The following is a 16,846-nucleotide window of genomic DNA, read 5'->3' as shown; positions in this document are numbered from 1 at the left end:
CTTCTGTGCTGTGAAGGGGGCCTGAGTCTCTAAATTCCCAGCTAACATTTCATTTTCAACGCTAGCCTATGCTATAAAAGGGACCAATCCTAAACCCTCACAATAATCCTCACCCAAATTCTTAATAGTGGTTGTGCATTAGGGAAGTCTGTTTGAAAAGTACAAACATGAGCTTCCTTTTCTTCCGGTAATCAGTTGTCCATTTATTATACAGAAGGCAAAAAGAAAGGCATTTAAAAACATCTGCCTTACCTCATTTCCCTTGTATAAAATAACATTTGGTGTGGTTTTTTGCTTTTCTTTCCAAAACCAAGATTCCCACAAGACCACGTGTACTCTCCCATCTGCAGGGGAACTGAAACAATCGTGTACAAAACTTGGTTGTCCAAATTTTGAACGGTTAAACAGTTTCAGAAACTGATTGCTAAAAGTTTATAAAGACAGATGCCTATCTTGGCGTTTCTCATAACATGGAGCCAAATCTATGTGAATGAAGTTAGTGGCAAATAGTAGCATTTAATGGATACAAGTTGCATCCAGGATCACACAATCCCTTTTTAAACCATAACTGGTGGTCTTGTTCCATAGCCCCAAAAAAGGGACAATGATGAAAATCTGTATGGAATTTTAAATTGACTTCCACTTTCTTAAACATTCACATATATTTCTTCTGTAATGCTTTTTGCAATAAGAGAGAACAGAAAAGATTTAAAAGTATGTAAAGTTTAAACCAAAAAGCATTTTCAGTCTACATCTGCTTAACTTGCTTTGGATGTAAAGTCTTGGTAATTTTTTTGTCACTTATCTTGCCAAAGAATGTTTGATTCCTTAGTTCTTTGTATTGTTTCTGCAATCTCTCTCTTTACCCACCAATACCAAAGCTGGAATAAATGAAACCCATTTTCTTTCAATATCTGATAAGTTATAGACTGGGTTTGTTTCAAATGACATCAGAAAAGGTTTGTGTTTCAAGTTTCTCAATAAATCTCAGAACAGCATTATACTTACCGACTGTTAGTTATGTTTGGCTCTCTTATTTCATTCAGCAGCAGCAAATAATGCAAACCTAAATGGATATAGACAGACACATTCACATTCTAAGCGACTCTGGTCACAGAAACAGATACAAAAACATTATCAAAAGCATGTTCAAGAAAGATCGTGACAAGCTGGAATGTGTGCAGTGGATGGCAACCAACGTGATCAAGGGTCTGGAAACGAAGCCTTATGAGGAATGGTTGAGGGAACTGGGTATGTTTAGCCTGGAAAACAGATGATAGCCATCTTCAAATGGAAGATGGTGCAAGCTTGTCTTCTCCTGCTCAGGAGGGTAGGACCCGAATCAATGGATTCAAGTTACAAGAAAGGAGATTCCAACTGAACATTAGAAAGAACTTTCTGACAAGCTGATTGACAGCGAAATGGATGACCTCAGAAGGTGTTGGACTCTCCTTTCTTGGAAGTTTTTAAACAGAGGTCGGATTCTTTAGCTGAGATTCCTTCATTGTAGGGGGATTGGAGTAGATGGCCCTTGGGATACCTTCCAACTCTAAACTTCTATCTGAAGCCAGGCACTGGGTGCTTTGTGGTATCTTACCTGAACAACTTGCCTTGCACACCTTGCATGCTAAATATAAAGTGGATTGTGCAAACCACACTAACTGTGTGGCTACAAGCACAAAAACAGTTTTGCTAACTGAAAAGTACTTGTCTATCGGATGAGTAAACTCAGAAATTTTCATGACCTTGTTAGGGGGTTTTGCATGGGATGTTTCTCATTCTGAGATTTGATTGAGTTTAAACATCTGGTTTACTTTTTATTTTTGAATGCATTTTCTTGTGCTGAAATGCCAGAGAGCAGATGCACATACAGTGGTACCTCAGGTTACATACGCTTCAGGTTACAGACTCCGCTAACCCAGAAATAGTGCTTCAGGTTAAGAATTTTGCTTCAGGATGAGAACAGAAATTGTGCTCTGGCGGCACAGCGGCAGCGGGAGGCCCCATTAGCTAAAGTGGTGCTTCAGGTTAAGAACAGTTTCAGGTTAAGAACGGACCTCCGGAATGAATTAAGTACTTAACCCGAGGTACCACTGTATTTGAAATGTGGCGATACTGTTAAGCATGGTCAAGCAGTCTGAATATACAAATCGGCACACATGCGCACAATGTTGCAAGTGAATCCATTATTTCTGAATTAATATAAGAAGTAGTTCTGAGTTGTTACCTGCGAGAGGTAAGAAATCTCTACACAGCATTCTCATGGAACTGACATGCATTTCCTAACCAGCTGTCCCATGCCATTCCCATGCCTGCAAATATTTTGACAACCTAGTGCACACGAGTCATATGGCACAGACAGTTTAGGTATGTTACAAGGCAAATCCTTTGCAAATTCAGTTCAACAAGGGGCTTAACTAGTTTTGCTCAGCTGCATTGTAGAACAGCACCCGCTGGTAAAATAACAGATACTTTTAAAATTTGGTGGGTGAGGAGGGCAAACCAGAGATAGACAGACTCCCTTTTCCAATGCCCTGCTGGGCTGGCACTGACAAAAGTGGGACTGGAGAGATTATGATTTATAGGCTCTGTTACAGCTTGTGGTTTCTGTGAGACAAACTCTAAGCCATGGTTCAACTTGACTGAGCTAATTTGAGCTGTGGCTCCAGCCTATTCAATATTTTGCAGGACAGTAAGGCCTACTCAAACTATAAAGAGCCCATAACTCTCAGCAGCCAGAAGCATCATAGCTAGACATTGGAGATACCTGTCAGGAGTGAACATGGACCACTGGTATCAAATTGTATGGGAAACAGCCTTACTAGAAAAGCTAACCAACAAACTGAAACTGACACGGACAAATAAAAGAGGATGGCTTCACCCCAGTATGGCCTCCCCTTTGTTACACACATGGCGCAACACGGACCCAAATCTCAATGCAGTCAACTAAAGGCAACCAACCATGCCCTGAGCTCCCTCACTGCCCATAAAAACTAGTAAATGACTAGAAAGAAAACCTACCCAAGTGATGCTGGGGGGGGCGGGGGAATACCGCACACATACACTAAGTACTAAAAGAATTTAAGTTTACCACCGCCCTCTCTCCCTACTTTTCTTCCCCAGCCTTATATACAATTTTCATGTCTCATATTGAATCTGTAGAAAAGACCCTATGACCTGAAAACAGAGGCAATGCACGTACTTTTGTAACCCTAGAAAATCTTTAATAAAAGCTATTTCTGAAAGAAATCTGCTGGGGTCAGCACACTTGTACGCTCACACCAGGCCATAGTTTGAATTCGCACTGTGAAACCATCTGTGCGCAAACCGCTGTCAGCCAATTATCAAAAGCCCTTTGCAACTAGTAAGCCTAGTTTTAGCTCTAGCCCCTCCCACTGCCAGCAGATTAAGTGGCAAAGTGGGCAGATAAGGACTAAGAATGGCTGAAGAAGAAAAATGGTGCCAGGAAGAAGTAGCAGCACTGTTTGTTGCCCTGGGCTTCTTTGGGAAGAGGGGTGGGATATAATTTCATCACCATTATTTATTTCATAGGTATTAACTCAGAAGGCTGCCCTTCTCCCAGCCTCAGAACTCGGACAGTTGTTGCAATTCAGACCTGTGGTCTATAGAGAAAGTTTTACCTTTAATGGAGTATTTCCTTAGTATCATAAATACTGGCTTCTTAAGGCGAACTATTATTGATGTCTACTGTATTCCTCCTCAAGTCAGCACATGATTATGTAAGAAACACCATTTCACCATTTACAGGTTTTCATACAAGAGGTGTCACACCTGCATGACTATCGCATGGAAAGAAAGCCTAGCTTGTAAATGTCTTTACAACTTAAGTTTCATTTCACGGAGAACTGAAACTGTAACAATGCTTGCTAGCTGCTCTAAACACGGGAGGGGGAGGGGAGGAATAAAATATTGGCAAGCATGTGAAAGGAAAGAAGACTTGGCAGTTAAGATCTTCCTAGGTTTCGGTGGGATTGTTATTAATAATTTGTTGTTGTTGTTGTTGTTGTTGTTGTTGTTGTTGTTGTTGTTGTTAGTGATTGGCAGTATCAAAGATTGGCTAAAATCCAATAGCACAGATTTTATTCACAAGCATTGAAATACTACTTTGATGGTTGATTCAGGGACAAAAGGATTAGGGGGCAAGATGGATCGGTCATTCAGTTACACATTGTTTTGTATAAAATTTGCCTAGGCTAATTGCTCTGAATCTGAAGTTATCTGAAGTGATTGAGGAATCTGAATTGGCTCTGAAGTTATCATTTCTCAACTATACGGCACAGCGGAGATTATTCATCAACTAAATCTTACTCAGAGTAGTTCCACTGAAATTAAGGGACCTAACTTAGCCACATACATTAACTTCAATGGATCTACTCAGAATAAAAGTTAGCAGAATAAAACCTCTCAGTACGATTTATATTCATATTACCTATGTTTTATAAGCAGGCAAAAAAAAACTATGGCCTAGATCTCAGTGAAATCATAAACCTGTGTCTGGGTTGTCCCACTTCAGCCTGCACATGGGGTTGTGGAACTGTATGCTCCTCACTCAGCACAATGCAGTTACGATCTAGATGTCAGTGGGGACAGTTCTAGCCTATCCATTTCCCTCCCATGCTGGGGAGTTTTAATTATTATTATTATTTATTATTCTTACATATGGAAGAACATTTGAGTCTCGTCTCAACCTGCAATCTGAAGCAGCACAGCCCAGGTACACTTTCATTGCAATGGCAGGTTCATGCTTTGAAGACAATGTAGGATATATTTTTTTAAGAACCAAAAAACCCAAACAAACAAAAAAAACCCCCACCCAATTCCCCACACTATTTCTGCCTTTGAGGAAGTGAGCATTGGTGACAGCTGCCTCACATACTATTAATTTAGCAAGTTGTCTCCTGGTGAGAAACGAAAAAAGGACCCAAGTAGGTGACAGAATCATTCAATTAGTGAATTCTCGTGCTCTCTCCCTGTATTTTGTACCTGACCTGAAGTTGGAAGGGCTTATTTCATTGTTCTCTCCATCTAACACAGCACTCCTCAAAATCCTTCATAGAATGGTAAGTTCAATTTTTAACTGTATTCTTGAAAGCATTTGTATCTGGAAGCAACTCTTGAGTGCAATAAGTATTTTTGAGAATTGTATCATTTTCTTCTGTATTCGTCTCCATTCCCATCTGCTACGTTCTGTTAAGGTGTGTATTTTATAAACATATAATGAGTACTATTGATCTTTAAAACAGGAAGTTAACATATAGGTTAGTTGGTTTGGAAAAAATGACCAACCTAATGGTTAGGAACCAGGAAACTTCAAAGGCTAAATCTCACATTTATCTCTGGAGAAAAGTGCCATACCTTTGAACTCCGTAGTAAATGAGGATAACAGCCTTAGACTCACCTAGATACCAAAAGGGGTCAAGTGATGAGTTGTTAGTGTTATGTGGCTTTATTATAACTTGTGACTCAGTCAGCTGGAACTGGGCAAAAAGAGTGAGACAGATACAAACCTTGCAAGAAAATGGACCTGTTGGATTGGTCTCTAAGCCCAAAATTTTGCTAGTTTGATGGTCTACAATAGGCATAGGCAAACTCAGCCTTCCGGATGTTTTGGGACTACAACTCCCACCCCAAGCTAACAGGACCAGTGGTCAGGGATGATGGGAGTTGTAGTCCCAAAACATCTGGAGGGCCAATGCCTGGTCTACAAAATATTGTCGCTGCAGCTGGCTTTATCTTACTGACATGGCTGCTTCTATTATAAAATGGAAGGGGCAATAAAATCACCCTACTACAGGGATGAGGAACCAGTCACATCTGGTTGGCCACTGTGAGTGCAGAAAGATGGACTAGATGGGCCATTGGTCTGATCTAGCAGGCTCTTCTTATGTCTTTAGTACAGGTAGGTAGCTGTGCTGGTCTGCCGTAGTCGAAACAAAAGAAAAAAAAATCCTTCCAGTAGCACCTTAGAGACCAACTAAGTTTGTTATTGGTATGAGCTTTCGTGTGGTATCTGAAGAAGTGTGCATGCACACAAAAGCTCATACCAATAACAAACTTAGTTGGTCTCTAAGGTGCTACTGGAAGGAATATTTTTTATTATGTCTTCATGTTCATCCATCATCCCTGACTACTGGGCCATCTGGCTGGGGTTGATGGCAACTGGAGCTCAGCAACATGAGAAGCACCTCAGGTTCTCCATTCCTGCCCTAGAAGAGCCAATGCAGATGTGAAAACTAAATTTAGCTGCTTCTATGGGGGAGTTCCCAACTGCACAGGTTGGACAGGCTCTGGCTAAGTCAAGCATACAGAGGTTAGAGCAGCCTTCACCAGTCAGCTGGGGGTGATAGGAGCTGGAATCCAACACATCTGGAGCCCAGTGATTTGATACATGAAAATTCGGCTCCTTCTCCCTTGCCCCTCTGTATGACCAGTCCTTTCACTTCTGCTGTTCCTTATTTTTGCAGCTCCACCTCATGCTCCCATGTGCTCCACACACTTTTACCAAAGACTTTGCTTTGTAGAACTGTAGCAGGCAAAGCTTCTTACTGCATGGAGACATGCATTATCATCTGCTAACTGCTGCAGGCCAAGTCACTGTTAATGGCAGTTGCTAATTTTGTTTGAAAATAATTTTTTTTTAAAGGGGGTGTCTGTCTCCTCACTTTCAGAGCCCCCTGAAGTTCTGAGTTGGAATCATTTATTTATTTTTCCAAACTGTCAAAATACAATTATAAACATTATAATAGAAGTTGTGGTGAATCGTAAACATCACTTGTTATCTCATTCAGTGATTCCTGAAAGTGAGGAAAGTGCTTCCGTCTTGACTCAGCCTATTATCAGAGTTGTGGGCTCAAGCCCTGTGTTGGGCAATAGGATCCTGCATCGCAGGAGGTTGAACTAGATGATTCTTGTGGGCCCTTCCAAGGACTAAGCTACACAGCTGCAAATAAAATGTTTTAAATGTGCTGTAAAGTGCAATATGTAAATGTGACACTAGATGGCAACAGTGAGCTATGCAAAATTCAATGTATTTTTCAAAACTTTTTTTTAAAAAAAATTCACATTGGTGGTTTTTTTATATGTGTGTAGATTCCACCCAACTCTACAGTTCTATGATTCTACCACAGAAACAATTCCATATTTATTTTATTCTTGGCATATTTCTAAAATGCACTCTCCTGCTGCCTCCTCAGTTTAACAGGTATTTCTTCATTGCAAGAAACTGATCACACCATGAAAAGAGAGGGGAAATACTTGTGCACACCTCTGGGCATCCAGGTAATCACCTGCCTTCTGACATGACAAGCTGCTTAACTAAGCATTCACATCTACTAATCCACATTTCCCTCCCTGTGCAGTTAATTATGTTTCATAGTGTTGTTCTGGGCTCTTTGCAAATCTAATTAGAGGAGCAGGCTGAACTGCAAGATTAGTTATTAATATTCAACTACTGTATAAAATCCCAAAATCAAAATCAAAAGGCTGTTACCCAAATAAAGACAGCAAGGGCAGGTGCTTAAATCAAAGGCAAATGATGTGAGCAGCAACCTCATTAAAAACATAGATTTAAAGAGAAAAAGCAACATGGTTTGGTGTTACCTATGGAATGTTGCCATATACTCAATATCACTATTAAGGGCAAAGCATTTCCCTCCATCTCCAATGTGTTATGCCCAAATTAGGACAAACTATTGTGAGTTTAAGCAACGGTTTGTCCAGATAATACAAAATTAAACCATAGTTTACAATTCTGGCTTGTCTAAATAAACCGGGGTGGGCAGCCTTTATTCTGTCAAGGTGGGTGAGGGATAATCTGTCAGGGGCCACATGGCAGAATCCAGAGCTAAAAAGAACCATGGCCATCCATTCTCTCTCTCTTTCTGCCACTTCATTCTCTCTCTCTCTCTCTCTCTCTCTCTCTCTCTCTCTCTCTCTCTCTCTCTCTTCGTCCTTGCCAAACATCTAAGCTTATTGCTTGCAGTGGGCTTTTGAAACTGGCCACCCTGGGCTACAAAGCTGCCCCACTTCTGGAATACGCCATAGTTAAAACAAACTGCAGTTCTTGGTTCAAATATATTGACCCTGTTCACCCATAACTGTGAGCCAAATTATGGCTTTACCCAGATGTACTTGTCCCCAGCAAGGAAACTGTGACTGCTTTGCTCCTTTCTCTGGTCCTGGACCTGTTACCATGAACTAAACCATGGGTTGGCTTAACCTGCCATCGGACACACAGACTCATCCCAGGCAAACAAGCTGCAGCCAATGTTTGTTCTATGGCTTACTGCTTATGGTTTGTCTGGGAGAGATTCAGAAGACACACTGCACAACGGCTTAGCTTATTCCAGTGCAGCAGCAGCAGGACTGGGGAAGCAAAATGGCTGCAGTATCCAATCTACGAGCCTGCACACTCATGCATCCTCACTAAGCAATGGTTGCCTGTGAACTGAGCCAAGGACAAACTGCAGTTCACTGAAATGGAGGCAGGTACTTCCGATCTCCTCCTTACAGCACCATCAAAGGAAGAGAGAAGAAAGGGTAGCAGAGCTGACATACTGTAGCTCAGTGGCGTAGCGTGGGTTGTCAGCACCCGGGGCAAGGCAAGTAATTTGCGCCCCCTAACCCATGGATTTGCGCCCCCTAACCCGTGGATTTGCCCTAACCCCAGATGTTGCGCCCGGTGCGGCCGGCCCCCCCTGCACCCCCCACGCTACGCCACTGCTGTAGCTTAGCATTTTATCTGAACATATTCTCATTTTATTATTTCATTTATGACTTGCTTCCTATGAAGCATCTCAAAATGATTTAAAATATGATTAAAACAATTACATATATAAATCAATTTAAAAACAAAAAAGACATATACAACTATTTTTTTTATTAAAAAAAATACGTATCTAAAATCTATTTCAAACCCTGCACAGATAGTTCTATGTTCTCTTGCTTTTAGAAGCTAACAGTGGACCACTAGGGTTTTATTAAAGAAAAGGTAGACCTTGAAGAGTAGGAAAACCCATTCTTTTTTTCTGACCAGATGCAATTATTTTTTTTCAAGCTCCGCACATGCAACAGATGTGTGTATTTTGATGTGATTATCGTGAGCAGTGACTGGATAGCAGCCCACTCCTAGAATACTCTCTCCTAACGTCTCAAAACTGTGTTTTAGATTTTGTAAAACCACCAGTAGCTATTGAAACAGAAAACATGCAAGCTCTCCCTCCCTCTCATATAGCCTGCCGTTCAGCAAAATGATTTTTCCTCCCAGACGCAAAAGGGATCACACTAGTCAGTTTCATCACTTTGTTGACTACTCTGAGACATGGGGAAGCAGCTGCAATTAATAATTCTGAAATGGGAGAATGCTCCTCTCCACCATTACACTGACAGTGGCAATGAGGGTCCAGACTAGATGTTACAGGGCAACTGCATGCATTTTAGTCAGGTGTATGCCATGTTTGCACGAAAAAAGGACTGAAATGGCAGTGAAACCAGCCTCTCCCATGCTTTGCCTCGTGTACTCCATAGCACTAACCAGTTTTCTGCTTGACTCATCACTTCCAGTTGAAGCCAGGCTGAGGAAGAACTACATAATATTAACCAAGTGCCGTGACATAAGGCAAGAGGAAGGGCTGGCTTTGCTTCCCTGTGTTCTCCTTTCTATTAAAAAAAACAAAACCTCTTGCTTTATAAGTGAATGGAGAAACAAGTGTGGGAAAGTGCTTCCTCTTGTCTGACTCAAATTTCCCACCATTTTGTTTCTCTGGGTAGCCGTAATTTCTAGTACGATGAGAGAGGGGTGGAAATCCGATCTCTGTCCACTATGGTATGTGCATCCTGTAGAAATTATCTGAACTTTATTTATAAAGTTCATGCACAGCCTCACACACAGCAGGAGCCTGCAATCTACATTGTTTTGGTATGTGTCTTTTTACGGTGCTACAAAACTTGCTGTTGCTTTCGCTACCAATATTGAAATGTCTAAGAGAAGCCTTTTAAGCCGAGTTTGTTGTGACTGCATTTCCCCTTCTGTCTAGGCAAATCACCTACAGCAAACAAGCAGTTTGCTTTTCTCCATTATGTTCATTACATTCCTGTTTCCAAGGATGGTTCCAGCGACACAATTCCCCAAAACCTTGCCTTGTGATATGGTTGCTGGTAGCGAATATTTGCTAGCAAATTGCACTGAGCGTGGCCTCATAACATTCCCAGCATTCCCAGAAGAAATGTCTGCCAACATTACTAACCTGACACTCGCCATTAACCACATCCCAAGGATTGCCCAAAGCTATTTTAACAACCTCAAGAATCTTCTGGAACTTGATTTCAGGTGCAACTGTGTGCCTACTATGTTGGGGCCAAAAGACAAGGTGTGTACCACGATTCCCCAAATCAAACCTGGCAGTTTTGCCAAACTCCACAAACTAAAATCACTGTATTTAGATGGAAATCAACTCTCCACCATCCCTCTGGATCTGCCTTCAAATCTGCGTCTTTTAAGTCTTGAAGCAAACCACATTTTTAGCCTCAATAATTTGTCAGGACTTAGCAACCTAGAAAGTCTCTTCCTTGGTCAGAACTGCTATTACCGCAATCCTTGCAATGTTTCCTATAGCATTGATGCAACAGCATTTCAGGCCCTTGGGAAGTTAACTGTGTTATCCTTAAAAGCTAATAACATATCAAAAGTCCCACAGAATCTGCCATCCTCCTTAATGGAACTTTACCTTTACAATAACGTAATTCGGAATATTAGTGGGGATGATTTAGCCAACCTTCATAATTTGAAAATCCTGGACTTAAGCGGCAACTGCCCTCGCTGTCACAATGCCCCCTATCACTGTGTGGAATGTGAAGGTCAGGCAAGTATTTTTATCCATTCCAGTGCTTTCGACTCCTTAACACAATTGGAAGTTCTGCGGCTGCACAGCACTTCCCTTCACAGAGTGGATCCAAAGTGGTTTAAGAATACTATGAAACTTAAAGTGCTCGATCTCTCACAGAATTATTTGGCTGAAGAAATTGAGCGTGCCGACTTTCTGAAGTCTCTTCCTAACCTTGTAAGCTTGGATTTGTCTTTCAATTTTGATCTGGGGTCATATTCCCAATATCTGAAGCTACCAAAGACGTTTTCTACTCTTACCAATCTTCAATTCTTAGGTTTGAGGGGTTTCATTTTCTGGGAACTGGATAACCATACTTTACAAAATTTGATTCCTCTACAAAATCTTAGTGTGCTGGATTTTGGGACTAATTTCATCAGGAATGTTGATGTGTCTGAGTTCAAAAGCTTCCCAGCTCTTAAAGTTATAAATCTTTCCTTCAATAAAATATCTCTCATTTCAAGTGGATCCAGTGGTAATTTAAACTCTCTTCCAAAGCATTCATTAGTTGAAAGTAATGGTGTTGTGCTGAAAGATATGCATTACTTCAGATATGATGAGTATGGCCGAAGTTGCAAGTGCAAAGACAGAGAGGCTGCTTATCCATTGCCTTTCGCCGGCGACACTTCTTGCAGCAGCTATGGAGCAATGCTGGATTTGAGCAGAAACAACATGTTTTTTGTCAAGCCCTCTGATTTCAAGGACCTCACTTTTCTCAAGTGCCTCAACTTGTCTGCTAACGCCATGAGCCAAACCCTCAACGGATCTGAATTCAAATATCTTTCCAACTTGAAATATCTGGATTTTTCTAACAACCGGATTGACTTGCTAAATTCAAATGCCTTTAAAGAGCTGGAAGAACTAGAAGTTCTCGACCTCAGTGATAATAGTTACTATTTTAAGGCAGAAGGCATCACTCACATGTTGGGCTTCATTGGTAATCTTATTAATCTCAAAACGTTGTTCATGAACGGGAATGAGATTTCTACATCCACTGATAAAGGCATGGCAAGCAGTTCACTCAAAACTCTGGAATTCAGAAAGAATCGCTTAAATGTTTTATGGCAGGATGGGAATAAAGAATTCTGGTCCTTGTTCAAGAACCTGACCAACCTAAAGACTCTTGATGTTTCTGAAAACTCTCTAACCTTTTTGCCTTCAGGCGTTTTTGAGAACTTGCCTTCCAAGCTCGAAGTGTTCATATTGGCACGTAACAAAATGAAGAGTTTTAATTGGGCAAACCTTCACCTTCTGGAAAACCTAAAAACCTTGGATCTTAGCGACAACCAGTTGAGTACAGTCCCCCGTGAGCTCTCCAACTGCTCCAGGGGCCTGGAGAACCTCAACATGCAAAACAACAGGATTAGAAAACTGACAAAAAACTTTCTTCAAGGTGCCTACCAGCTGAAACATCTAGATCTCAGTTTTAACAAAATCAAAACACTTAGTAATTTCAGCTTCCCCAAGAATGTTATTGACAAGCTAGACACATTAGTTTTACACGGCAATCCTTTCCGATGCGACTGTGACCTTGTGTGGTTTGTCTCATGGGTCAACCAGACAAATGTGACTATTCCTTTACTGGCAACAGATGTGACGTGTGCAGGCCCAGGTGCATGGAGAGGTAAAAGTGTGGTTTTCTTGGATCGGAATGCCTGCGAGCTGAACTATTCTTTGATCCTGTACTTAATGACTGTCTCAGTCATCATGTCTCTGATGCTGGTCACAGTAATCAGCCACTTGTATTTCTGGGATGTGTGGTACATCTATCATTTCTGCACTGCCAGTTTGAAAGGATACAAACGCCTCTCTTCGTCCAAAGCTATTTACGATGCTTTCATTGCTTACGATAAGAAAGATGCAGCTGTAAATGAGTGGGTCCTAAAAGAATTACTTGAAAAGCTGGAAGATGGCAGAGAGAAACGATTCAGGCTATGTTTGGAAGACAGAGATTGGCTACCAGGGCAGCCGGTCCTGGAAAACCTTTCTGAGAGTATACAAGAGAGCAGAAAAACTATATTTGTGCTAACAAACAGATATATTGCGAGCGGCAACTTCAAGACAACCTTTTACTTGGCACACCAGCGCCTTGTGGATGAAAAAGCTGATGTAATCATCCTGGTGTTCCTTGAAAAGGTTTTACAAACCTCAAAGTATCTCCGCCTCAGGAAAAGATTGTGTAACAGGTCCGTCCTTGAATGGCCAACTAACCCTCAGTCTCAGTGGTATTTCTGGCAGTGCCTGAGAAATTCACTAGCAGCAAACCATGACTTGAGCTATAACAAGCTTTTTAAAGAGATGGTATAGCTTGGTCACATTCTACAAAAATGTTCTGTAGGTTAAAGCCACACTAAATTGAATGAGGCTCAATCTCAGCCTTTGCACCGGGTGAAATTTTAAAACATTTGAAGGAATAGCAGCAGCTTATGGAACATTCAACACCTACTGCTGAAATATAGGAAGCTTAGCTTATTTGAGACAAGTGCTGCAAAGAAAGCCTAGTTTGTCAACTGAACTTTTTAGATACTAAATGTTGGGATATGCTAGGAGATTGTGGCAGATTTGTATATGCTCTTAAACATCTGAGGTGGGAAAGATAAATAGAACAGAAAGGCTGTAGCTATAAGCTTCTGAAGCCATTATTTATAATTCTTGTATATACATATCCTTGAGAAACCAGAAGATGCATTATTCCACAGAGTGAACAGTGTATTAGGCAGTGTAGTGCCTAGGTAACATTTGAAGCCACTGATTTAAACCTCAAGTCATCTTATAAACTCAATTAGGGGCACTAAGCCAGGAATAGGGACCTCTCACCTAGGGGCCAAATGTGGTGCCCCAGCCTTGAGAGTCTCTCCAAGCCATGTTTCTTAACCAGCCCTCCTGGCACCTTCCTGGAGTATTTCCACCTGCCTGGAATGGGTTCTTGAACTCTGACAATGCCTCTTGCTTGCTCGGATGGAGGCTGGATGTGTGTGTTATGATTAGGGGCTAACCTACTGTTTGAATGGTAGAATGTGCACTCGTTGCTCTGCCCAATTTTGCCTCTGCCCTGCCCACCAAGGGCACACAGCCCCCAGAACATTGCCCTGAAGGGAATGTAGACCTCAACCTTCAATTAAGATAATCAAGGCATGTCCACCTAAGCTCCTATATAGGCCTCTTCTCAGAGGGGGCCACTTCCATCCTTTCAGACCGCTAGCCATAAGAAAAATAAAAAATGGTGATATGTGAAAACAAAAATAAGACATAAAACAGAGTATTTTGTTTACATATTCAGCTGGTCTGAGAGTACCTATTCACCATGGTCTAAGCTTGTGCCATCAAAGCAGAAATATTTTAAAAATATTTATGAACATTTTGAACTCTTTGATATGACGGCATCTATAACAGTTAACAAAAAACAATTTTTTTTTTACCAAATTACTTCTCTCAATGGCTTAGATTTGCAGCTTTAAGCTGAGAAAATATGCCACATTTTGGTCAAATCACATAAAAGCAAACTGCAAAGTTTATCAAAAGTCAAAATATCAATTTTGAGGTCCTCTTTATGTTTAAGGTCCCAAACCTGAAAGGTATTCCTCCTCTCCACTCCAATTAGCATTGATCCCAAAAGTAATGTGATATTAACAATACTGTGCTATTTTACAGGGTTGGGTACAAATTCTTGATATAATTATTTGGAATACTTATACTAATGTAGAAACTAACAATAAGAAGCTGTTTAATTCACCACAACAGATCATCAAAAATAACTTTTAAATGTATCGCTCTTAGCCAACAATCTTAGTTGCCGATAACATTTGGACAATCCACATCAGAATCTGGAAGATCTGGGTCCAGAACACAAATACTTATTTTCAGCTATGCTGAGCTGACAACAAGAGTTGTCCAAAACCAGAAATAGTATATTATTGTCCCCCGCCCCTTGTGCCATGAAGCAGTTCTGTGGTACTATAAGCTGCTATTGCTTTTCTGTCCCCAGAGTGGCTTCTATTTGTGTGTGGAAATATCTGCTTGTTATGGAAGGTAAATGTTAGCATTGTTAACTGTGTTTTACTTAACTATGTTGTGAATACTCTTGTGCTAGCTTTCAATAAACTTTATCTTAACCTCTTCCTGGCTGCAGAAGAATAAATTTGCAGAACTCCAACCATCCAACTTATCTGTCTGTTTTCTTTCTGCCAGTCTAACTTTCTCCCTCTATCATTATCCTCCGTTTGCTCTTTCAGCACCATAACAAGAAGAAAATAATGACGCTGGTGACACCCACCTTTGCTTGAGCTTTGACCCAACTGTGGGTCAAAAGAACCCACATATTGAAGGTCACTATTTGAGATAACCCAATTCTGGTCATTTTCAAGCTCTCTCTGGCCTATAGACAACTTTTACTGTTTTTTGTTAGTCATGTAGATTAACTTCTTCTCCTGCTTTAAATTTAACCAAAAGGTGTTTCCTGTTGCTAGTATATGTGGCCGGTTTGAGGAAGCTGGTCAGTGCATTTTAATTAACAACCCAAACACAGATTGTATGATAGTCACATTTCCTGTTCTGTACCAATCCTATGGTCTTGCTATGCCAGCAGCCCATTAACAATGACTTAACATCAGCGTTTCCTACTCTACATGGGCTCATCCACACTCCTTTGGTCCCGCTGCCTGTTTAGGGAAGTTTTTAATGTCTGGTGTTTTATCGTGTTTTTAATATTCTGTTGGGAGCTGCCTAGATTGGTTGGTGAAACAGAGTCAGATGGGCGGGGTATAAATTATTACTATTATTATTGTCCCACGCTTGGGGAGCGGAAACTACTCTGTAGTGCTCAATTGGTGCAAACTGCTGTTTGGGATTTTCCCAGATTGATGTTTGCTCTGATTGAGCACTAGAGAGTAGGTTTTCCCTGAGAAAGAAGCAGAGCAAGAGGGAAACCCAGGCTTTCTAGGCACTGGACAAATGGAAATGTGGACAAGCCCTCTATCAGCAGCTGTCAAAACTTTTTCACCCACAGACCACTGGAAATTTGCAGAGAAAATTGGTGCTTTTTCTGCCTGTTGCAGCCATTGCAATGCACTGTGCTAGATGCTACCTGGTTTTTAATTACATTTTATTGCTTCTTTTATTATATATGACATTTTGCTACCATTTGAATAGTCATAAATGCATTAAACAATGAAATATGTATGTAAGCTGCTTTGTGACTCATGAGTGAAAAGCGGCAGAGAAATCTAATACAGTAAATGAAATTAAATTTAAAAAATTAACATGAACATTTAATGCAAAGAATGTGCCACCTCCCATGTTCAACCACAAATCCTACAGACACACCCGAAAGAAACTTGTGGGCCACTGGTCGTCCACAGACCACATTTGGGAATGCCTGCTCTTTACTGATCCTATCATCTCACCATGTCAGCAGCAACACAGCACAACTGGGATCCTGTTCACTCCTTGCAGCAAAGTTGAGGAAAATACAGTAGCATTCCAAGGACACTTCCACATGGCAGTTTATTGAGAACGCAGTGCTCCTTTATGCATGACTTTTTTTAAAAAAGCATCCTCGTCAAAATGCCACCCAATATTTCCCTCCATTTAATCTGCTGGATTTAAACAAAAACTTTATGGATTTTTCACAGAAACGGTAAATCTGGCCTAGTGGGAAAATATTGTGGGGTGGTATTTTGAAGGGGACAACATCATGAGGCTGCTGCGCGAATCGTTCACTCATGAGCACCACTGAATCCGTGATAAACACTCATGTGGAAGTGCCCAAAACTACAGCAACTCTGCCAGCCGCTCCCATCTGCATCCACACTGCCAGCACATGTCAATGCAACTTCCTGTGTGTCATACATGAATGAAGTCAGGGTGATAAGGGAACAACCATCACAACCACAAGGCACAACTAACCCAACACAAGGATGCCAAAGTACCCTCTGTAACAGCAATAA

The 16,846-nt window shown here is 41.1% G+C and overlaps 1 protein-coding gene across 1 annotated transcript; it reads left to right on the top strand.

Moving 5' to 3' along the window:
* Positions 1-7,116: 7,116 nt before the first annotated feature.
* On the top strand, positions 7,117-14,242 carry LOC128413208 (toll-like receptor 7). The gene is made up of 2 exons (XM_053387229.1): positions 7,117-7,299; positions 10,056-14,242. Exons 1-2 carry the CDS (start codon positions 7,255-7,257, stop codon positions 13,206-13,208), a joined length of 3,198 nt encoding a protein of 1,065 aa, XP_053243204.1. The 5' UTR covers positions 7,117-7,254; the 3' UTR covers positions 13,209-14,242.
* Positions 14,243-16,846: the final 2,604 nt, after the last annotated feature.

Source organism: Podarcis raffonei, chromosome 4, assembly GCF_027172205.1.
Source record: "Podarcis raffonei isolate rPodRaf1 chromosome 4, rPodRaf1.pri, whole genome shotgun sequence".
NCBI classification, from domain to species: domain Eukaryota; kingdom Metazoa; phylum Chordata; class Lepidosauria; order Squamata; family Lacertidae; genus Podarcis; species Podarcis raffonei.
This window is presented reverse-complemented; position numbering and strand designations above follow the sequence as displayed.

Coding starts and splice junctions, on each gene's coding strand:
- LOC128413208 (XM_053387229.1), top strand. CDS start 7,255: ATGAAAAGAGAGGGGAAATACTTGTGCACACCTCTGGGCATCCAG. Junction 7,300..10,055: donor GCACACCTCTGGGCATCCAG/GTAATCACCTGC, acceptor CCTTCTGTCTAG/GCAAATCACCTACAGCAAAC.